Source organism: Ambystoma mexicanum, chromosome 10, assembly GCF_040938575.1.
Source record: "Ambystoma mexicanum isolate Mex_15411 chromosome 10, UKY_AmexF1_1, whole genome shotgun sequence".
Classification (NCBI taxonomy): domain Eukaryota; kingdom Metazoa; phylum Chordata; class Amphibia; order Caudata; family Ambystomatidae; genus Ambystoma; species Ambystoma mexicanum.
Genome location: NC_090932.1, coordinates 1,027,854,488 through 1,027,879,075, shown reverse-complemented (window position 1 = coordinate 1,027,879,075; position 24,588 = coordinate 1,027,854,488). Strand labels below are relative to the sequence as shown.

The window sequence follows — 24,588 nt, the reverse complement described above, 5'->3', positions numbered from 1 at the left end:
AAGAGCATGACCCACTTGTCAGTCCCAAACATAAACTCTGAAGAACATGTCACATCAACTCCAAAGAATATGTCACAATGGAAAGCCTATGCAATGTTTTCAAACTTCTTTCCCCAGTGCATATAATCGGCTCACCACACCACCCCATTCACACTAAAGCTTGGACTGCACTTTAAATGGAATAAATGGCTGCTGTTATTACCACAAATTCTCTTCATGTAAATAAATGATGTCTTGCGCTGACATGCCAACAAAAGTTTTGCCTTAAAAGAGCTTCATCAAGGTGAGTAATTAAACAACACATCACCTTAAAAAACCCACTTCTATAATTCAAATAACATCAGCTGCTTTTGTTGTCATCATTGGACTCTGTTACTCCTAATAACTTTGTTGATAACCAAGTCTAATACGAAAGTAGCACAATTCACAGCCCAATGTCCCCTCTTCATAACAGTCGTTACATTTTGAGGGGTGCCAATAGCCAATTATTCATTTTATCAGATTAGCATTGAAGGCAATAAAATAACAATTATTTTTGGAGCGGTGCATTCTGTGATGTCCAGCCGTTGATGGCTCCCACGTGAACTTGTTCTCATATTCCTGTATCACTTTGTAATGGCTGCCTGGATTTGTAGTGCAGGAGTCCTTTGTGCTGACCCCGTGCAGCAGCCCTGATTGGCTACAACTTTGTTTATCCAGGCCAATTCAGAGAGCCGGTAGGCGAACGCCAGCCCACTTCCAAGGCCCACATTTAAGGCCCCTGTCTGGCACTGTCCAGCACTGGGCAGCCTCCCTTGCTGCTGCACCTCCATTCCACAAAATAACAGAACATACTAACGGCTTGCTGCACCTAAGACTTTGGCATGTGCTACCTCATTGGCCCGTTAAGCGCTCCATTCCATCTACCTTGGCAACAACTCTCCACCTGACTGCCTTCGGGCTTTTGCCTCCCTTGGCTCCCAGCCACACTGCTATCAGTGTCCTCCTACAAATTGCAATGGTCTCCTACTGTATCTCTTCTTTCTGCTTTTGCTGCATACTAACTCTTTTTTAATGCTGCGCTGATGCTCATTCTCTTAGTCAGACCCTGTTGTGCTTTTTACCCTGCTGCTACCTTCACGTTTGTGCTGATTTAGTGCTTTTGGTCAAGATCCAATCGAGGTGTGCTTTTTAAATTGTTGCTACCTTCACTTTTGTACTGATTTAGTGCTTTTGTGCAACATCCACCCTAGGCGTGCTTTTTAAATTGTTGCTACCTTCACGTTGGTACTGATTTAGTGCTTTTTGCAAAATCCAATCTAGGTGTGTGTCCTTCTTAACTACCCACCTCCACCGGCTGCTAGGCCGCCTGGTGAACTGCCTTGTGCCTGTGCAGTATCTACTCCTGTTCCACTCCCCTCTCTAGATTTCCTTTCTTGTATTCCTGGATTACCTATCGCAGAAACCTATATCAGTGCCATGTCCAGGCAAATTGTCACTGATATCCTCTTTTCTGTCCCCTCTCCTGACCTATGGACTCCACATATGATTTCCACGCTCTCTCCTTCCTGTTCCTCCCCCATTAATGGTGGTGCTAGATGGAAAGTTCTTTTGGCTGGCTTCTCATCCTCGAGGTGCATCATTAATGTCTATCACAATGGTGCTGTCATGGCCCAGGGTCCTCAACCCAATCTCCTCCTCTTCGAATGGCACCTGCTGTCCATCATTAACTACCTTTGTGCTCCTGCAACTCCTCCTTCATCTCTCTCAGCACCTCCTTCACCTCCTCTGATGTGTATACCACCTCCCTGTACCCCTCCTCGGAAAATCTTAAAAGGTGGTGACCAGCTTCACTTAGCCACACTGAATGCTCGCTCTGATATCAAATATTCTTCCAACATCTGCTTCCTCCTTGAAGACTTTGATCTTGGCGTCCTCGCTCTCACCGAGATGTGGTTCAATGCCAGCTCAGTCACTGCATGTGACTCCCTTTTTTTTCCCGATGGCTAAAAACTCATCTCAAAGCCTTGTCTCAACCGCACTTCCGGTGGTGTAGCCTTGATCTTCCCTAAGTGGGTCCCCTCTTCCCTCATAGGCACACAGCCTGCTCCCCCTTTGAAAGCCTGATCTGCAAGCTTGGCAACTCTCCCACTTCTTCCTCTTTGACCATTGCTACTAACTACAGGCTCCTGGCCCTAGATCCTCCTTTCTCTCAGAATGGGTCAATTTCTCCTCCTGTCTACTGACCTGCACCTCCAGCCTCCTCCTTCTGGGTGACTTCAGCATCCACTTAGACTCATCAATCATGGCCTCCTCTCTCTCCCTCTCTATTCTCCCCTCCGGCCCGACTCACTTGGCTGGACACACTCTCGATGCCATCATGTTACGCTCACCTGGTATCCACAGGGATGCTACCCAGCTGGGTTACTCGCTGGTATGCTTCTCAGCTTTGCCCTGATGTGGTCTGCGGGGAAGGTTCTGCCTTGTGGTAGAATTAGGCGTGCTCTCCGTCCTGCCTTCTTTGCAGGTGCGCGTTGTCTTTCATGGGCGAGTGTGGTCCAGTTACTTCACTGACGCCGGCCCGTTTGATATTGTTCAGGTAGGTCTTATTGCTGTTCTTTAATTTTGTTGCTATCCTGCATGCCTTTCTTTGTTTAAAATGTCTCTTTTTTCTCCCTTAGGTATGCGGAGCTACAGCGCAGCGAACTGGCTTGGTTGAGCCCCGCTGGTAAATGATGGCACATTAAGAGCGCTATGATGCGGTAAGTAAGCGCTATGCGCAGCGCTGCAAAGTCTTGCCTTTGCTAACCTGCGTTTTCCTTCCTTGTAAGTCGCGGTGTTCTTCGGTGCAAGTGGAATGTCCGGAGTGGTGCCAGCCGAGAGGCGACCAGCCAGGTAAGCCTTTTGAGCAGTTCGTAATTTGTAAATGTCTTTACAGTTTTCTTTAATGTTGCCTCTATCTTCCTCTTTCAGGTCGTTCTATCCGGGAGGCGTGCAGATTCGAGGAAGCTGTTCTCAGTAGCTGCGAGTGTTTAAAGATGAAGACTGCAGGTAAGATGCTGCTGCTAATGATGTTCCTTTTGTCTCCTTGCAGGTTCTGCTTCTCCGAGGTTCGAGGGAATAGCTGGACACGGTGAGCGTCACGTTGCAAGCTGCAAAGTAACACGAAGCATGTTCTGCAGTCAGGGTGTGGTTTATATAGCCCAGGTAAAGTAGTACCAGGGAAAGTAGTTCCAGGCCTGCCACACCCAAAACACTAGACCGTAAAGCTTGGTTCTTAGGAACCAAGCTATGTGGATGCCTCCATGTTGGCTGACAATACAATAAAGTAGTTCCCAAGCACATTGTTGTTCATGGTGTATGAGCCTGGCGCAATAGGCGCCAGGACTGGCCCCATGAGGGCTTTTGAAGAGGATGCCAGGCTCTAGAGGCCCGAATGCTGACTCCACCTGGCTAATGGGTTTGCCAGAGGGGGTTTTGGGCGAGGGTCGTGAAAGCACTCCCCCCTAAGGCCCCTCCCATGGTATTCCTTCTGTCTGGCCCAGGTTTGGTTGGGAAGTTCTGATGGAATTTCATGATTAGACGTGGTGCGTGGATATTCTCACTGGGCTCCCAGGATCTATCTTGTGGTCCAAATCCTTTCCAATCGACGAGATAATATAGCTTGGTCCTAGAGTATTTATAGTCCAAGATATCTTTGACTTCGAATTCTGGTTCTCCGTCAACAAGTATGGGTTTAGGTGGTGTCCCAATCCATGTGCCGGGTTGCATTGGTTTCAGGAGGGACACATGGAATACCGGGTGGATGTGTAGATTAGGTGGTAAATCCAGTTTCACGGTGGGTTGATAATTGCCTTAATGGTATAGGGTCCTAAGAATCTGGGATGAAAGGTCCTGGTTCCCTTGATGGCTACGAATTTAGCGGCTAACCAAACTTTGTCTCCTACCTGATAATCAGGGGCCTTTTTCCGGTGTTGGTCGGCAAATCTCTTTTGTTTTTCTTTGGCATGAATAAGGTGTTCCTTTGCCCTTTTGAAAGCCTGAGTAATGGTTGTGTGTAGAGTCTTTACCGCTGGCATTTCCAAGCTGGCTGGAAGGTCTAGTTCAGAGGTACGTGGATGTCTGCCATGAAGGGTATAGAAGGGTGTTTGTCCCGTGCTTGAATGCAAAGAATTGTTATATGCATATTCGGCTATCCATAGTAGGTCTTTCCAATTCCTTTGTTCATGGTGCAGCATGCACCGTAAATATTGCTCGAGTGTCTGATTGGTTCTCTCGGTTTGGCCGTCCGTTTGGGGATGGTGACTGGTAGATAGCCGAATGTCGATCTGCGCCATTGCACAGCATTTTTTCCTGAAGTTTGAAACAAACTGGCAACCTCGATCAGAGACCAGAACCGAAGGGAAGCCATGTAGCTTAACCATGTCCTCCAGGAACACTTTTGCTAAAGTGGCTGCGTCTGGGAGGCCTTTGAGAGGAATAAAATGGTTCATCTTCGAGAATAAGTCCACAACTACAAGGATGGTGTTGAACCCTTGGCTTGAAGGTAGATCAGTGATGAAGTCAAGGGAAAGAGTGTGCCATGGAACTGCAGGAATGTCCAATGGTTGTAGGAGGTCAGATGGTTTTTGTTTCTGTGATTTATTTTGTGCGCAGACACCGCAGGACTGAATATACTGAATGATGTCCTTACGCCAGGTAGGCCACCAAAAGTTCTCTTTCACCTTAGCTAGGGTTTTGGCAATCCCAGGATGCCCTTCGATCAGTGAATCATGATAGTTTGAAATAATATGCTGTTGTAATTCCTTCTTGGGGACATATATAGGCGATCCCTAAAAAAGGGTAGGTGGTCCTTGATGGTATATTGTTCTCCTTGAGTTTGCCATGCAAGGTAGGCATCAGGATTCATTGTCTGTTGGATTTCTTTTCGTAGTTGTGCTTGTGTTAAGGCTGTCGTGATACCCAAGAGTTTGTCTTCAGGTATAATAGGTACTGGGTCTGGAGTTGTATATACTATTTCATCTATGCCCATGCGAGATAACGCATCCGCCTTTCCGTTTCTGACTCCTGGTCGAAATGTGATTACATAATCATATTCGGCGAAGAAAAGGGCCCACCATAATTGGCGCGAGGACTGGGCCTTGGCTGGTTTGAGATATTGCAGGTTTTGGTGGTCTGTGATGACTGTAATGGTGTGTCTGGCCCCCAGAAGGTAGTGCCTCCAGGCTTTAAAGGTGGCTTTGATAGCCAGGAGTTCCTTGCCCATGATGGCATAATTAATCTCTGGAGGTGAGAACTTTTTCGACCAGAAGGCCAGAGGATGTAGCTGGCCGGTTTCCAGGTCTCTCTGTGAAAGGACAGCCCCCATTGCGAGACTGGACGCATCAGTTTCAACGACATAAGGGAGGTCTGGGCGAGGATGTCGCAGGATTGGAGCGGAGGTAAACCTTTGTTTAAGTTCCTTAAAGGCTTCTTCTGCTTCTTCGTGATAGTATTGTGATTGGGTGCACAACCTGAGGGAAGTCTGGGATGAACCGGCGGTAGAAGTTTGCAAAGCCCAGCATGCTTTGTACCCCTTTCAGAGACGTCAGTGAAGGCCATTTCAGAATGGCATCTACCTTGTGCACGTCCATTCTGATGTCTCCTGGAGTAAGGATAAAACCAAGAAATTCTACTTCGGTGACATGAAAAAGGCATTTTTCAAGCTTTGCAAACAAGCAATGTTGACGGAGCTTGGTGAGGACTGAACAAACATACCTGACATGACCTTGTTCCGAGGCTGAGTATACTAAGATGTTGTCTATGTACACTAAGGCGCACACATCAATTAACTCCCTTAAGACATCATTCATGAAATATTGGAATTCCGCAGGAGCGTTGCATAACCCGAAGGGCATGACTTCATATTCAAATTAGCCATACTTAGTACGGACGGTGGTTTTCCATTCATCTCCTTTTCTGACTTGGACCAGGTGGTACGCTCCTCGAAGGTCCAATTTGGTATAAATCTGGGCATCTTTAACTTGGTCTAGCATCTCAGGGATAAGTGGCAAGGGGTAGTGGTTCTTCACAATGATATGGTTCAATGCGCCGTAGTCAATACAGGTTCTCAAGTCTCCTTCCTTTTTCGGTACGAAGAACAAAGGACTGGCTGCGGGGGACTTCGAAGGATGGATAAATCTGTTTGCAAGCGATTGGTCTAAATGAGATTTCAAATGAAGGTTTTCTGGTTCTGTGAGATCATAGATCCTGCCGCAAGGGATTTGTGCACCAGGAACAATGTCGATCTGACAGTCATAGGGCCTGTGCAGCAGCAATGTATTGGCTTGGTCCTTTCGGAAAACATTCTGGAAATCATGGTATTCACTTGGCAAGGTATTAGTTGCTCCCAGGGTTGATACTGTCGCTCCGGGAGTCATGGGGATACAGACATCGAGTTTCTCCTCTTGGTAATAGCAGGCAGGGGAGCAGTCACCGGGGAAGGTTAATTTTCGTGCCCGCCAGTCCATCAAAGGGTTGTGAGCAACCAACCATGGCATCCCTAGTATTAGCCTGAACTGAGGTGCCTTCATGAGATTGAATGAAATAGACTCCCGATGTCCGTCCTGACACAGCAAGGTTACCCTGGCTGTGCACTGGGTTACTGGTCCGGAAGCAATTTCTGTCCCATCCATAGTGGTTACCTTGTCCATAGTTGGCTTAGAACACAAAGGAAGCCCCATCTCTGCTGCCAGTTCTTGATCAATATAATTTCCAACTGCTCCGCTATCGATGTATGCTTCAACGGCATGCATTCTTGACGACTGTTGGTGGTTAATTAAGATCACTGGTATTGCAAAGTGCGAGGTCAGCAACTCTTTCTTCTCACTCGACAAACTGACCTCTACGTTTGTCGAGCTTGGTAGTTTCCCGATTCCTTAGTTTCATCCTTCTCTGTGGCCCCGACTGTTCTTCTTGGGGGTTTTACTGGGCAGTCCTTCAGGAAATGTCCTGGTTTCCCACAATACAAACAAAGCTGTTGTTGTCTTCTTTTGTCCCGCTCTTGTTTTGTTAATGGAGGCCGTATCCCTCCAATCTGCATGGGTTCTACAGCATTTTTATGGTACACTGGGTGTGTTTTCCCTTGGTCGAACATACACGGTCCGACAGTCCGTCTTAGACCGGTCTGCCTTTCGGTCCTGCAACCGGTGGTCTAGCTGCACGACCAGATTTAGGAATTCTGCACAGTCTTTGGGTGGATCAACCACCTGGGCTAAGACTTCCTTTAATTCGCCTCGTAAGCTTTAATGGAATAACGTGGTTCTTTTGTTTTCTGGCCACCTAGCTTCGGCAACCAGTCTGTTGAAGGTAGCAATGTACGTTAACAAGTCCTGATTCCCCTGTCGGAGGGACAAGAGTTCATTGTCTACTGCTTGTTCCTGGGTATGGCGAGCAAAAAGTTTTTCCATTTCTCTCTGGAACCCCCCAAAGTCATGTAATAGAGGATTGTTATGGGTTACCAACGGCACCGACCAATCTGCTGCACTACCACTCAGGTATGATAAAACAAAAGCTACCCGAGCTTGGTCATTTGGAAATGCTCCAGGCCTACAAAGAAAATGAAGGCGGCACTGATTGATGAATGTCGCATACTTCCGTGGGTCGCCTGAGAACCTTTTTGGTGGTGCCAGGGGCACTGTTCCAGGTAACGTGATCTGTACCGAAGTGGGTGGTATGGCGGGGTTTTGCATTGTTGGATTGCTTCCAGGTGGAGGCGTCTGCTCTGCCTGTGATTGCAAGTATTGCCTGCTAATCTCTTCAGTGCGTTCTTTGGTCACTATTAGGTCTCTCCGGGGGGCATTAGTCTCTTGTCGGGCAGAATGAACCTCAGCACGAAGCTCTCCTAGTAATTGGGCCAATTGGTCCATTTCTGATGTCTCCATGGCGCCCAGGTGGATTTTTTTGGTAGGCTTCATGTTCTGTTACCCTCAACTGGTATCCACAGGGACGCCACCCAGCTGGGTTACTCGCTGGTATGCTTCTCAGCTTTGCCCTGATGTGGTCTGCGGGGAAGGTTCTGCCTTGTGGTAGAATTAGGCATGCTCTCCGTCCTGCCTTCTTCGCAGGGGTGCATTGTCTTTCATGGGCGAGTGCGGTCCAGTTACTTCACTGACGCCGACCGGGTTGATATTGTCCAGGTAGGTCTTATTGCTGTTCTTTAGTTTTGTTGCTATCCTGCATGCCTTTCTTTGTTTAAAATGTCTCTTTTTTCTCCCTTAGGTATGCGGAGCTTCAGCGCAGTGAACTGGCTTGGTTGAGACCCGCTGGTAAATGATTGTCCATTAAGAGCGCTATGATGCGGTAAGTAAGTGCTATGCGCAGCGCTGCGAAGTCTTGCCTTTGCTAACCTGTGTTTTCCTTCCTTGTAGGTCGTGGTGTTCTTCAGCGCGAGTGGAATGTCTGGAGTGGTGCCAGCCGAGAGGCGGCCAGCCAGGTAAGCCTTTTGAGCAGTTCGTAATTTGTAAATGTCTCTACAGCTTTCTTTAATGTTGCCTCTATCTTCCTCTTTCAGGTCGTTCTGTCCGGGAGGCGTGCAGATTCTAGGAAGCTGTTCTCAGTAGCTGCGAGTGTTTAAAGATGAAGACTGCAGGTAAGATGCTGCTGCTAATGATGTTCCTTTTGTCTCCTTGCAGGTTCTGCTTCTCCAAGGTTCGAGGGAATAGCTGGACACGATGAGCGTCACGTTGGAAGCTGCAAAGTAACACGAAGCATGTTCTGCAGTCAGGGTGTGGTTTATATAGCCTAGGTAAAGTAGTACAAGGGAAAGTAATTCCAGGCCTGCCACACCCAAAACACTAGACCGCATAGCTTGGTTCTTAGGAACCAAGCTATGTGGATGCCTCCATGTTGGCTGACAATACAATAAAGTAGTTCCCAAGCACATTGTTATTCATGGTGTATGAGCCTGGCGCCATAGGCGCCAGGACTGGCTCATGAGGGCTTTTGAAGAGGATGCCAGGCTCTAGAGGCCTGAGTCCTGACTCCACCTGGCCAATGGGTTTGCCAGAGGGGGTTTTGGGCGAGAGTCGTGACACATCATCCATTCTGTTCCCTTGCTCTCTCCCCCTCTCACCACACTGCTTTCCTGGTCCGACCACTCTCTCCTTTCCTCCCACCCAGGACCTCTCAGCCCTGTGACCAAACCTCCCCAGCTTTGCCAGCCTCATTTGCGGACATCCGTCCAATGAAGCGAGTGTCACTTGTTGGTTTCCCTTCCAACTTCATCCCCCCGCCTCCTACCTCCGACTCAACCATTGACTCTGCTCTCAACAAGCTAGCTCTCGCTTTCACTCACACCCTCAATATTCCTACCGCTGTCATGAGGATGCAGCTGAAACCTGCCACCAAGCGTAACACTTGGTACGACTCTGATCTAGCAGCCCTGAAACACAAGTCGTCTCTCCATTCGCTCCAAGACGAGGGGTTACATCCAGGCCCGCATCTCTGGAGCTTCTAACAACATGGCTGAACGCTTTAAAATCTGCAAAGAACTAGCCAATCCATCTGCAGTCTCTATCTCACCTCTTCCTTCCCAGGCCCTCTGCACTGGCCATCCTGAGCTCTCTCTCATCCTCCCATTCGCCCGCTTGCCATTGACCTGACCTCTCCCCCTCCCTCATGCACTCTTTCCTCCTTTTCCGCTATCACACCGGACGAGGTCACTGAAGTTGTCTGATCTATGAATCTCTCTTCCAAACCGGCCTCCCCTGTTCTTCCAGAACTGTTAAGGACAATATTAGCTCCCTTGCCGCTGCACTCACAGACCTCTGCAATCACTCTCTTGCCTCTGGGTCTTTCCCCTCTTCCCTCAAGCACTCTCTCGTGTGCCGCTCCTTAAAAAGCCTTCAGCCAACCCCTCATGTCCGGCTAACTACCGCCCTATCTCTCTCGCTCTCTTCCTTGGTAAACTTCTGGAGACTTGGTCTTCCCCCACTGGCCCAGCATACTGAGCACGTTGGTTGCTTGCATGACCATCAATCTGGATTCCAAGCATCTAGAGGCATGGAAACTGCTCTCCTGAAAACCCGTGAAGAATTGCTTGTATCTATTGATTCAAACTCACATGCTGTTCTTATTCTACTTGATCTCTCCTCTGCTTTTGACATGGTTAACCACTCCATCCTTATAAAACTGCTCCATGATACCCCTGGTATCTCAGAGCGGGCACTGGACTGGCTGACCTCCTTCCTCACTGACCATCCCTCCAAGGTTATCCTGGGTTCTTTCCCTCACCCACCTCCATCTCCACCTGTGGCTTTCCCCAGGGCTCCAACCTCTCACCCTGGCTCTTTAACATCTATCTCGCTCCTCTTGCTCACCTTATCCCCACCTTTTCACCACAGTGTTATGCAGACAATGCCCAACTCTTCTTCAGACTACCCTCTGTATCTCTTCTAACCTCCTCTGTAATTCTTGACTGCCTTTCCACTATGCAGTCTTGGTGTACCTCCAATGACCTTTGTCTTAATGCAAGCAAGACTGAAATTCTTCCTTATCAGGACTCCTGTTCCCTCTTTTCTCCCTTCACTCTTGCCACCCTCAATGCGCTCTCCTCCCCCTTCTTCCGTTGAGGCCAGACACCTGGGAGTGATCAACTCCTCTCTCTCTTTCGTTCCTTACATCTTGGACATTGCTAAGAAGGCCTGTTTCCAACTCTTCCTCCTCAGGGGCATCCTCCGCTTCCTCACCTTTCTCACCTTCCCCGGAAGCTCAATGTCACTAAAGCTCTGGTACTCTCCAGGCTATACTACTGCAACAGCCTCTTCCTCAATCTATCTTCTTTTTCTATCCACACGCTCCAGCTAAACCAGAATAGGGCTGCAAGACTTAAACTTGGCTTTAAGACCAGGGACGTATCCCTCCAGCTCTAAAATCTCTCCACTGTCTCCCGGTTGCTGCAAGGATCAAATTTAAAGCCCTCTGCATCATCCACAATGCTGTCTGGAGCCGGAGACCACGCTATCTGCTTCTCTAAGCATAGACGGGGCAGCCATTCCCCCTCCTCAGCTGGCTCCCTCCTCTGGAACAGCCTCCCCCTTTATCTCCGTCATGAGTCCGATCTCCTCAAGTTCCACAAACACCTCAAGACTTTCCTCATTTCTTCCTCCTTCCCTCTCTCCCTGCCGTGCTAGTCCCCACAGTAGCTTTTGATTGGTGGATATATAAACGCATTACAAATGCCCAATAAATAAATAAATAACAACAAAGTGCACTGCAATGCATTAAGGAATGTATAATTAAGAATATACAAGGAAAGTGTAAGAACCTTTCACTAATGAGTAACAAATTAAACAAAGGTGTAACAACACTTTAGTAATTCATAACTAGTCAACGTACACATCACAACTGACCCTGGGGTCATTCTACTCAGAATGAGTGAATCACCAGTGTTTAAGAAGGAATCCTACTATTATTATTATTATTATTATTATTATTATTATTATTATTATTATTATTATTGTTATTATTATTGTTATTATTGTTATTATGGCATTTATTGAGCGTGGACCTAGCTTTGGGAAACAACAGAGCGCTTTACACTCATAGGGAGAAGAACACAGTGAGGGAAGCAGAGAAAAAGAGGAGGTAAGAACAGGGGAGTGCGACGGTGGACAATTGGCAGCAAGGGGTCTACAAGCAACCAGGAGAGGAGACAGTGGGGCGCAGGTCACTGAGTCTCAGGTAGGAGTGGGGCGTGTAGGGTGTGTGGGCCTAGGTGTTAGGCTGGGTTAGTTGTGAATGCAAACTGTGGTCCAAATCTGTGCTTTTCACGTTGCACAGATGTTTTTAAAAGGTATTTAGCAGTCCTCTGGTGCAGGTCATGACCCTGAGGAGAGCAAGGGCATGCCCCAAAGGGGTGAAATATATATATTTAAAATAATACGTAAAATGTAGCTGCCACAAATGTACAAGGCGGCATTGCCAATTCAGTCAATATGTGCCAAGGACGAGTATGCTCGTCCTTTTTGCATAGACTTGCATAATAGACTGGCACTTAAGGGGTTAAAAAAACATGACCCTCCCCTATGAGAAGGTTACGTTTTGGGGGCTCACAAAATGTGGCCCCAATCATAGAAATATATAAAACATTCTGAACAGAATACACAGGTCAGTCTCAATATTTTTGGAAAGTTTTGTGCAGTTCAGTCCAGAATGCGCGTAGTTATGGAGGGGGGAAAAGGTTTCCCATTCAACTTGGAGCCCCAGGGCAAAAAGGCAGACAACCCACTCTGGAATGTGTCTGGACAGTTCCATGAAGCTCCGTGAAAGAAAGGGGGCAGTGTTAAGCAGACCCTCCAGCTTATAGCGATTTTGCGATCCCGCAAAATACCTTGATAACGGCCGTTTTGCGCAAAATGCCGCAAAAACTGCTGTTTTGTGCAAAAACAGCACCTTTAAAAAAAATAACTAAAAAAAAACTTTTTTTACATTTTTTTAAAGTAATCTGCACAAATTTCTGTTTTCAAAAAAATAATACTCAGGGTGCCAGGTTCTCAACTTTTTTTTTTTTACACAAGAAATGAAATCCCTTGCACCCCAAAAAAGGGCAGCCCAATCCACAAGGGACACATGAATGGGCACATTTTATATGTGCGCCCATTCAGAAGGCCTTTTTCTGTCAATTTAAAAGCACATTCCTCATTACCAAGCAAGATGCACTTTTAAATGTGCAGAGATTGTAGGCAACCCTACGCGCACGGGATGTGGGGCTGCCACTGCATGACAGGGTCTTTCCTGACCCTGTCATGCATTTCTTTTAAGGTATGAACCGCTGCTGAGTCGCTTGCATTTCTGTTCCTCAAACAGGATAAAAATGCATTGTTTGGGTCGCATTTTACAGCGGCAGGCACCTGGAGTGCCTGTCCCTGTGAAAAGCGCTGGGAGCTTGCAGAACACTGTCGGGAGAGCGATTCTATTCAAAGTACTGCCCATTTTGATTACAAAAATCTATCGAATGTTACAATTTGACCAATTTCATCCAGTAGTATTCTATCGATTTTTATAAATACTGAACATGTGTTGCGGGGGTGTCACCCGCTCCCCATGTTCAGTATTTTTGGTCTAGGGTGGTTGCAAAAGTGTTTTCCCCCTTTTCCTCAAAATTGGAGGCGGGGACAAAAAAAAAAGAAAATAACGAAAAAGGGACCCTGCGGAGTCGGATCCGACCCACGTTAGAGGGACGGATCAGGCACCGCAGGGTTGCAGGGGAAGCGGCAGTGACCAAGCAGTTAAGTAGGGGAGAGGGTGGGGTGGTGGTGAAAGGTACATTTTGGGTTGTTTGGCTGAAGTGCAAATCAATTCGCAGCAAAATTGACTACGGTCAATTCCGCTGCAAATAATTACACTTCGGTCAAACAACCCAGAACACCATTCAAGGCAGCTGGCCAGCACACAATTTGTGCTACATCTCAAGCCTGTGGAAATGCGCCGGTCACCTTTGAGAATAAGGTGACCTGCTCATTTCCAAAAATGGGTTGTCTAAAAATAGCATATCCTCTGTTCTTTTTTTAAATGCCCCATTATTTGAGGAACTGGGTCAAAATCTACATTTAAAAAAAATAAAAAAATGGTTACACTATGAGAGAGAGGGAGGGTGATGGGTGAGATGTGAAGTGAAAGGCAAGAAAGCAGAGGGAGAGCAGTGGGTCAGAGGAGGAAGCGCTGCACAAGAGAGCAGAGGAAGCAGTGATGCGGTGGGCCAGAAATCTGAGAGCGAGCAGAGGTACAGAAAGTAGAGGGAGCGTGTGGTCGGTGAGCCAGAAAGCAGAGAGGAAGCGGTTGGCCAGAAAGAGGCAGTGAGCTGCAGACTGGGAAAAAGGATGAGGGAAGAGTGCGATAGAGTGGGAGAAAAGATGCAAGATGCAGAAGCAGCACAAAAGAATGAAGGACTGTATATTGCGGGAGGAATTGTTGAGTGTAAGGTGTGAGTTGGGAGTATGATTTGGAGTGTGGCAGGGGCTGGGCAGTGTAAATTGTGACTTGACAGTGTGACATAGCACGTGGGTATTTGTATGACAGAGTGAGACGTTAAGGAATGTAAGTTGTGATGGAGAGTTGGTGAGATGTGTGTCGGTGAAAGAGGTGTGTGGGTGTTTGGGGGATTGGAGAACATAGAAGGGGAATATGTTCAGCATTACAATTGATAATGATCAATTTAGTTAATACTATTAAATAGGCATGAACATTAAACCAGAAATGTAGCCAAATCAAACACTGTTCTGCCAAGCCAGAGACATCTGGGACTCTTCCTATTAAATTAATACAAAAGATACATAATAATGATACCCTGGCTCTATTGTAGCCTTGCACTCTGCCTTTTTCCTGCAATGTGGCAATCTTACACCCTCCAGTCAATACAAAATGTCCTGCAAAAATGTCGCAATAAATAAAGGTTTGTGCCGCAAAATTTGCCATTTCATGCCGCAAAATTTGACATTTCATGCCGCAAAATCCTGGAGGGTCTGGTTAAAGGCGCAGTCCCATTCAAAGTCGATTCAAATTCACTAGGGGTGTTTTTTCTGAGGCATGGGCCAACATTGCAGGACCGGATAGCACTGAATCTAAAGGGAAGCTGCCCTCTTGCCAAACTCGCACGCTTTGCTTGTTTTTGGCGGAAATGTGTCCTGCATATGTTTTTCTTGGGTTCACAATAGTATGAAGAATTGCAAGGCTCAGCCAAAAACGAAGGTGGGTTTAATATGTGCAAGCACAAAAATTCATTTCTATCCCATTCTATCCATTTCTATCCCGTGTCTATCGCCCTGTTCTATCCCTGTTTGAGGGATGGGAAGGCGAGCAGAATAGCGGCTGCGCATACTGCCGGTGTCCCCCTTTAGAGACAATGAAATGGGGGGGTTGGAAATGACCCCCTCAATTATTGCGCACCCTCTTGCACTGGTTTCAGGAAGGCCCATTGTGAGGTTTTCACAGCACACCTTCCACTCTGGGTGTAATTCTAAAAAACTTGCCAATTCCTCCCGTGATATGCACAATCACGGACATGTGGCGGAAAAGCCCTACAAGCTATGCCCATCTGGAAAGGCACACTCAGATGCTTTAGCGGATAGGGTGCAGCCTGGGTTCGTGGAAGAGAAATGCTTTCTGTGAAAAAGGCCCTGGCGGTCTATTTCCTTCACTAAGTGAAAAACGAGTTAAACGAATTGTAATGTAGGTGTACAGAAAGCAAATGAGGCAGTGAGAAATGAAAATGATGTGACCTTTTTTCAGTTTTAGCTGATAGGTTTGGCAACGTGACACTGAAGGGGGAACATTGGAAGGAGAGTGTAAATAGAGTGGCGATGGATATGAGCAGCAAAACACACTCTGCGAGTGTTGTTTGCATATATCTAGCAGAGCGGCCATGTTGGAATGGAACCTGGCCTTGAAGTGTTAACTTGGCAAACAGGACATAATGATAACTGGCTTTTCTGTGATCACTCCGAATAGTGAAATGTCGCCTTGCTGTGATAACTGGCCAGAATGTAACTGGCCATAACTGTATTGGACCTTATCGAGCTAAGTGAGCAAACTGAGCATGGAATTGATGTCCGGTAGAACATAACTGATTCTGGATGTTCATTGCTAACTGGGCATAGCAGATACTAAGCGCTCTTAGCTAACTGGACATGAAAGAATCTGGCATTGCTACGTCAATAAATGGCAATGATGTGAGTCCTTGGGATTTTGGTACCAAAGCCCTGAAATTGTGTGAATACCTTAGACGTTTATGGAATTGCTTGGTTAATCACAGCCATACCTGGCATAGAGTATGGCAGAGTTGGTTAGTATCTGACAAAAGATGATATTTCCTGGAAGTTGGAATACCTGAAGAATGCTGCAAGTACCTGTGGCCATGTTATCAATGCCTATATATCAGTCTAAACTGTTGGCTTTCTCAATTTGTGTTATCTATGAGCGAGATACTAATGGCTCTAGTTTTCACACATTGATAATATGCACATCTGTCACATTGCTACATATATTGGCGGAGACCAGTAGATGGGTGTCAGATTTTCCTGCCCGTTCAATTTTCAGTGAATACTACTTTCTCTAGATGAGATCTAGAGCTTGGCAGTTTTGCTTTCTCATTTTGGGAATAGGCTCTTTGGAGGATGTAGATTCAATTCTAAGCCACAGGTTCTTTGCCTGTCTCAGTTTCTTCACCTGTCTCAGTTTCTTCATTTTCTCCCTTATGGGTACCTTTCATTGATTGTTGATATTGACCTATTTTAGATATAAATGTTTTGGCAATATAAGTGGAGATGGTTGTTTATTGCCGGAATAAAGATCTTGGGCATTAGTGGTCTGCAACAATGGAAGTGTACATACTGATTTACATTCTGATTGTATGCATTTTGATTTGAGTATAGGGATTGGGGGTATGTTGCGGTCAGGTGTAGTATGTTTAACTGTTTAATGAATGTCGAATGTGAAAGTGGTGGTTGTCCCATACAATGAGCTTAATGTTAAATGCAGAAATGCCTCAGGAAGTCTCCCATGGAGTGGGCAATTTATTTAACAGGTGACAAAGAGAAAGGAAAATGAATGTTGGCGACACCTTAGACTTGTACACATTTTAAGGTGTATCGTGAATGTGCATTGAAATTTACAAGTTTAGGAAAATTTCTCTTTTAGGCAACTTTTCCTGCATATTCTATAGACCCCCAAAATGTTTGCTTTTGTTTTACACCGTGTGCTGACTTTTTACAGAGAAGTGAAGCCTTATGATATGATATATGATATAATATGATAAGATATGTGATATGATATGATATGATATGGCATTTATAACGTGCCTGTACACAAGTGTTTCTAGGCATGAAACTTACCTGGCCCTTTGCTAATTTGTTATGAGGAAATTGACTAGTCCTTCAGACTGTCAGTACTGGGAAACTATGTTTCCCTTTTGTCTTTTAACAAGTTATCTGTTTGGGTAACTTATTCTTATTGCACAGAGCATCTTCCAACGCAGTGCAATGGGGATATTTTTGTATCACCCTAGATTCACACCAAAGGGGTTTTTGGTTACTTTTAAATGTCCCTAAAGACAAGCTGGTGGCAGCAGTTATATTTTTGTTATATCTCTAGTGAGCCCATTCGTGTTTACCACATTTGGCTACTAACTGTGGCAAGTGTCCTAAGGTGACTGTGCCATGAGATTTCCCGCTTGTTCTTTGGCCATTTTGTACTTTTGCCTTCTTCCTGCATTCTATGGTCAGTAATTCCCTTTTATGGATATGTATTTCCCCAGAAAATCAGATATTTTCACGGGCTAGTGCGTGCCATGTGTGTATGGGCTCAGGAAGTGGGTTGGGACTGTCTGGTCCCAATCCACATACTGGTGCCTGTATGTCTAGTGTGCATGCATGTGTCAGCCCCACAGTCATCCCTGATTGGACCACTGCTGGTGTGCATGTGTGGGGCATATATTCCTATTGGAGTGTTGAGGTTGGTCACTCACCTGAGTTTTGCATAAGAAGAGGAGTCCTGCAGCCATTCCAACAGATTAGAAGAGAAGCCAAGTATCCTGTGTAGCTGTACGGATGATAGAAACCAGAGGACGAATCCTGAAGAGGCCTGGTGACCCTCCGTGATTCTGTCCTGTTGAAGCCCTGCTGGACTACCTGATCTCAGAAGACCCTTGCTATTGCTTTGACCCTTTGGACTGGCAGGACCAACCAGTCTCAACGCCTTCTCATGATCCTGCAGCCTAGAGGCTTCTGTGGTCCCTGGACAACCCTGTAGACAGACTGTTTTGGGCTACAAAGCTAGAAGCATCGCCATTCTGCATTTTGGGCTGGAACTTTGGGGGTATTCAGCTAGTCCTGCAAGTCGCCTGCCTGCTAAGTTTCAGGTTCCCAATATCGACGGGTCCTGTTCTGTAAGGCTGTCTTTGTTCATAACTACTGAAACGCCTGCTGTCGCAGGTGTGCGGTGACTGTCGCTGGAACCACCCATCTCCCGTCAGCTAGAGTGTCCAGAAGAGTTCTGCATCGGTTCCTGCTGTATTTCTCCACTGGAAAGGGTTACACATGGCTCCTGGACCCGACCAGAACCTTATTTGCACTTGCAGCTCCTGGGCATCTTCTACTGGATTCAAAAGCAGGAAAACCTACATTCATTAACCCCCATTCGACCTGCCAAGTTCTTTGGAAAAATCGTAGTAGGGGCGGTGAGTAGTCGCAATACTTACCAGTGCCCATATCTCCTCCATTATAAAGTTTGTGAAGAACTTGGATTCATTTTCCATTCCATTGCTTTTAACTCGTGTGTTGCAAAATCTGCTCTAAAGGCTAGGAAACGTAATTCACTTACTTGTACATTCCTTTGAAACCCTTCTGGAACAATCTTCACAGCTACAGGGACATTTCCCAACTTTGTTCCAACTTTTAAAGGTACTTTCAATTTAGGGTTGGACTAAACTCTGGGACTCTTATTCCTGTGAACTGTTGATACAACTGCATAACTACTTACCTTTCCTTCCAGGTATATGCTGAACTGCATGCATTATATGAACTAACCGTGACTGTATATATGTTTTATATTTAGCGTGTTGTGTACTAATATTACCTGCTTGATTCATTTTACTATTGTATTTTTGGGCCTATATTAAATGAAGTATTTTTGTATTTATGTCTAAGTGTAATCATTGTGTATTTCCCTGTGTGGAATCATTGTGGAGCGCTGGCTCCACTCACCTCTCCTGAGACTTAGCCTTGACCACTCTCCATGCTTACCTTGATTGGGTTTGGCTAAACTCCCAGAGTTTCCCTGTTCACTATAACAAGGGTGGCCTCCTTAACTCTGTCCACCTGGCAAGATTCTAGAAATTCCTCTTAACAACGAGAATATGAAAATATCATATCTCATTTAAAGGATTAAGAGCAGACTCAGGCCCTCAATCTGAGATTGCTCCATAGGGGACATTTTTATAGTTATCAACTGCAAATAGTGTTGGTGATAAGCACAATTTCACTGTAAAGAGTTGAAAAAGGAGTGTAAAAGGAGTTTAAAATGGAGGGGCCATATTCATAAACATTTTGAGAAGATTGGTTTAGCGTACCTTGCTTTGCAAAAGCCTCCACAAAATGTGCACAGAATGCATCTCCATTATTCACATATTTATGCAGCTTATAGTTGAGATTCGGCTGCACTGTAATGACCAAATATACCTTATTTTGCAGTTTGGTCGACTTCTTTTGGTTGACCTGAATTTACTTGATTTTGTTATGGGGGATTGCCCCCATGCCCCACCTCCCTACCCTACGCTACTGCCCCCTTCACCCTCACCTACCAACTCTCTACTCCTCTAACCCCGTTTACACATAAACACATGTATGTATATGTATTTGGTCGAATCAACCAAAACAGCCCGACCATCTATAGACTTTCAAACAGATTATGCACTTAGTTAAAAGTCAAACCATTTGATGTTTTGGTGTTTTCTGGTGGCGGGGGCGGCGCTCAAGCCCCCCTTGCCTTCTTCTAATTCTTTGGGAAGGTGTATATTTCCAAATGGCAAACATGTGATGGATAATTAAGGTCACATGCCACAGCGGCATGTCATAAATTCTTGCCATAGATAATAGCCCGGTAGGATGCTGCTCACCTTGGATGTCTGGGTACATCATCATGTAAAGCAAGGCCCAGTGCAGAGTGGTGGTCGGAGCCTCCGTCCCGGCAATGAAAATGTCGGCCACAACTTCAATCAGGTTCTCCTCATCGTAGGTGGAGGTGGTATCTTCTCTGGTCTTCAGGTGGACATGCAGAAAAGAGGATATCAGAAGTGAGAAGATGCATAGACGGCTCATCCTTACAAGGGTTGCAGACTCAGTCATCATACGGTTCTGGTGTCAGGTCACCACATGACCGGTTTTCTTGTGCTCTCCCTCTCTAGGTCTAAGGCAATTGACTCACTCACGCTCTAATGGTCAACTGGGCAGAACTAGGCTCTTACTTGAAGATCATTTGGGTACCATTTTAAATAGGATGTGAATTGCCCTGAAAGGCCCGCAGTCGTTAAGACTTACATGTCCAGGACCCTTTCTGTGCAATGTTGATTGTTTTTCCAAAGGGATGCACATAAAACGCAGAAAAGTCAGCAAACGTGGGTTTCGGAATCTTTTATCACCCTTTGAAAAGACAATTGTGAATACTGCAAACCAGTATGTGCATGGCAGATGGCATTAACATGCATACATATGGATTCCTCTTGGTTTTAATATGGATTCCTGCTGGTGTTTACAATAAATAAAATAAAAACATTGAAAAATAAATAACGTGAAAACAGGCAGAATCCATCTGCATTCCAAAAGTTCTACCTGCATGAAGATTCTATGAAGGGGTGGGGAGGCGCAGATGTATTTGCAGCCCAGAGCTGGTGGAAGAGGCGAGATATGAGATATGTGCTGTAAATACAATAAAATAGCACCCATTGCACTTATAGTCTGTGACCTTGTCTCCACTTGGAAACTATGATCTGGTCAGTTTCACAGCCCACTTAAAATGATCCCTCACCATTGTTGAAAGGACGGATACCACAGGTGCAGTGGATATAAGTTCTTTATTTATTTTTTTTTATTTTATTTTTTTTGGTTTATACAAACCTTTAAAATACATCGTTTGTCAGAATCCAATCGTAAATGCAAAGCAAGACAAGACTAGACAAGGCAGAACATATAAGCATGAGATAAGCATGAGGTAAAGTTCCATCCTTTTGTCAGGGATCAAGCCTTTGGTACTAGCGGAGCCTTATCGAGAAGGTCCCTATGGACTTCATCTGAGAGTTTACACAGTGTTAAGCACTACCCTGAAGTCCCTGTACTGCGGCGTCAGATAACTCAAGGCTCCTTTCAATCTCATGCAAAAATAAGGTCAGCGCCCTTGTCAGTTTTGTGTTGGAGCCCGTAAACATCAAGTGCCACCATTCTTCAGCACTCCTCAGTGAGTATTCGTTTAACATTTGGCCTAAGTGTTTAGTTCTTAAGGATCTATGGAATGGGCAGAATAGGACAAGATGTTTGAGTGTTTCAATGCAGGCTTTACAGAACCTGCATACTGTGTCTGACTTGTCCTTTCCAGCCCAGTTCTTTGATCGTTCTTTTGTTCTAAACAGATTTAGGCGAAATCTCATAGAAGTGGCCCTCCTCCTGTTGTCTGGGAATAAGACCACATAATTTTGCAGTTTGTTAAACGCTCTTGCTTCACTAGGGGCATCTCTCATTGTTTTCGAAGTCCTTCGGTCTGTGCTAGTTTGAATCCATTCTAGTTCCCAAATCTTTTTCTTTACCATCAGTGGATTGTCGTGCAGCGTTTTGATATTGGTCTCGTACGTGGTCAAAAGCTCTTCACATTTTTTTGACCATATGCCTAACAGCCCATCTGGGTTCGCGTTTCCAGGATTGCTCAATATTTTATATTGGGGAGCGGCGTCAGGCAGCGTGATTTTCCTAAACAGAGCCAGGGCGTTCCACGCAATACGAGCCTCAATGGATATCAGGCCTAGCTCGTATCGCAAGCACACTGTTGAAGTGCTGTTTGGTAGGTGTAAGGTTTTCACCCAGAAGATGTGTTCTAGGGCTGACCAGAGTTCCACTGGACACCCAAAGGCATTTTCGGCTCCGTATATGAGAGCTGGGACAACCTTCTGTTGGTAGAAGGATATCACTGGCTTAAGCGAGAACTTCCCATATCTTTTATTTAGGATCATGGCTTGGGAAGCAAAATTTCGGCATTTTGTTTTCGCAATCTCCACCCAAGGGCTGTCATTTAAGTTTGTGTTAACTTGCATGCCGAGATATCTCGTGCTTTCTACCGTAATTAGTTTTTCTTTTCCTAAATGCCAACAAAATTTGTTGCTTTTCCGGTGACGGCCCGTTTGCAGGTTTTGCAGCGTCAGAATTTCACTTTTTGTGTTGTTGATGTACAGACCGTTGTTATCCGCGTAGCGTTCTACTGCGTACATTTTGCGCTGAAGGCCGATTGGAGTAGTGTCTAGCAGGATTAGGTCGTCAGCGTACAACATCCAGCTCAGAGCAGAGCCATGTATTTTAGGGGAAAAGGATCGAGGCTTATCAATAGCAATGCCGATGTCCGAGAGGAATAAATTAAATATGATTGCCGCCAGGGGGCAGCCCTGTTTAACTCCACAAAAGGTGTTGGTTTCTTCTGTAAGAGTTCCACGTTGGTCAAGGCGCACTCTAATGGTTGTTGCAGTGTGGATTTCTTTAATGGCGGCTAATAAGCTCTCCGGACAGCCCCAGTTTGTCATCTTGGTCCACAGAAATTCTCGGTCGATGGAGTTGAAAGCATGGGAGAAGTCTATCAGGGCCAAGTAGACCTTTTTGCCAGATCTGATTGCTTCCATCTTCAGCAGATTTATTAGCAAGAGGTTTAGGCCGCAGCCGACCCCTTTTACAAAGCCCGTCTGTCGTTCGTCAAAATGGTTGCTATCTTTGATCCATTGTGACAATTTCTGTTGGAGTATTGTTGCATACACTTTGCCTAATACGTCCAGAAGCGCTATTGGTCGGTAGTTTTTGGGCTCAAGGCGATTTCCTTTTTTGAAGATAGGAACTATTATTGCAGATTTCCAAGAATTTGGAGTTACACATCTTCTGCTGATTCGGGTGAATAGTTCTTCACAGAACTCTGCCCATTGCTCGGGATTTTGCTTTATAGTAAAATTAGTAAGGCCGTCCGGCCCTGGGGCCCTTGAGGCGCTCACATTCTTGATGATTTGAAGTAGATCCGCTTTGGGAAAAGTGAGGTCCCATTTTGTTAGATTTGGTGTTATCGGGGACAACCATTTCCCTTTTTTGCTGTACAGATTTTCAAAATGTGAGGTCCACCCTGCTTCTGAAACTGTGTTTGTCGTCAGTGCTCTTTGGGGAGCGCCTTCATTGTTAATTAGGCTCCAAAATTCAGATGAGTTTTTATTTCTCATCTTTTGCAGCATCAGTTCAGCGTCGTTTTGGAGCATTAGAGCCTTGTGAGAGCGAATCCAGTTTTTGTAGTTCTGTTTTGCAGCATGTATACCTTGCATAAACGTTGTAGGATCTCTGATTTTTATGTGTCTGATAAGTTCTTTATTAAAGAAGCACTGCACAACCGGACCTCAACCAGCCAGCTACTTACTGGCAAGCCACCATCACCCTCCGCGAATCTTCTCCCCAAAATGTATCTGCAATCTCTGACAATAGATACATTGAAATCACCACCAGACCCTATATATACCCTTTAACTCTGCCCCACCTACTCATTTTCTTAACCTTTAGCTCTCTCCCCCCAGGCTTGACCACTGCTTCCCTTCTACGTGTGACTTTATCTTCCTTCTCTCTGCTACCTATCTCTTCTCCCCCTAGCTTCTCTGTTCATCCTCACTGCTCATTCAGTCCGCCCCCCACCTATCCTTCACTAACCCTCCACTGACATCACCCTCCACTTCTCATCTGGCATCCCCTCGAGCTTCACCCTGTCTTCCCCAAGCCTCATATGTGTCCTCTCCCTCGCCCATCTATTCCTACTTAAACCACTATCCACCAAGCCCCCTTTAATGTATGCTGCCTGTGGGGTTGCTCCTACTATAATAACAGAGGGTGGTAGCCAATGTAATGGTACTCAAGTCTAGGCTGTAGCTTCACGCGATCTTCAGATGACAGGTCTCCCCCGCCTCTTACCCAAAGGCGCTCCCTCTTTTCTTCCGGCACCTGTCTTGGTAAAAGATGTGACGCTACATCCTGGTTGTGAAAAACACGCAGGGTTTAGGGACTTTTGAAGTCCACTTGGGAACATCTAAGATACTGTGGCTTGGGTTGTTCGCTGCACAGATGTGCCTCTATGTTGTATAGGCACCCTGCGAGTTAAAGCTATTGGAAACATCTGCTAACAGTTCTTTAAAGAGCAACTTCAGAATATTCAATGGTAGCCCTACAGACTCCTACAGGATCAGCTTGCTTGCTGCTCATTCGGAATGCGTTAACACCATTAAAAACAAGCATTGGCGAAGCCAACCGTTTGGAGTTTTGTGTAGGCATGAGATAGGCTTTTGTTAGGTTCAGACATAACGGTACTACCTAACCAGTTATTACCTGAACATACGATATCAGTATTTTGCAAATGTCTATCTAATGCCTTAGGCCACGACTGTGGGCTTTGTCATCGCTTGTTTTTAGGAGGTTTCAGAGCATGGAAGAGATACAAATCAAGTGGCTGAAGGCATACTTGGTTCAGACAGTTTTATAACTGTAGTGGCCATATGTGGCTGTAATTAAATTCACTAGGATGTGTTTTGGGCAGGGAGGGGCAGGAAGTAGGTGCTATTGGCCATAAGGCTTAGCATTGACAGGCACAGTCAATGGGTGGTCATCACCCTCCTAATTGCACTCCAATGCAATCGTTTTGGCTTATAGATGACTCTTAAGCACCGCCTCATAGCCCAAACCATTAAGGTGATGGTCCCTTACAACAAAGAACAACATGATGGCTAGAATCTCCTCTGGCCACCCATGGCCATGAACCCATCTCTGTCAGTTTGCAGAGGAGGTGGCAAAGAGAGAGGGCGCTGGCAAC

General features: G+C 45.7%; 1 protein-coding gene across 1 annotated transcript in view; it reads right to left on the bottom strand.

Annotated features, from left to right (window-relative positions):
• The window catches only part of LOC138492969 (cytochrome P450 2J4-like), a 291,460-nt gene that overhangs the window by 92,307 nt on the left and 174,565 nt on the right, over positions 1 to 24,588 (bottom strand). Inside the window, exon 7 of the mRNA XM_069620246.1 lies at positions 19,628 to 19,769. Within this exon, the coding sequence (XP_069476347.1) occupies positions 19,628 to 19,769 (142 nt within the window). The remainder of the gene's footprint in view (positions 1 to 19,627; positions 19,770 to 24,588) is intronic.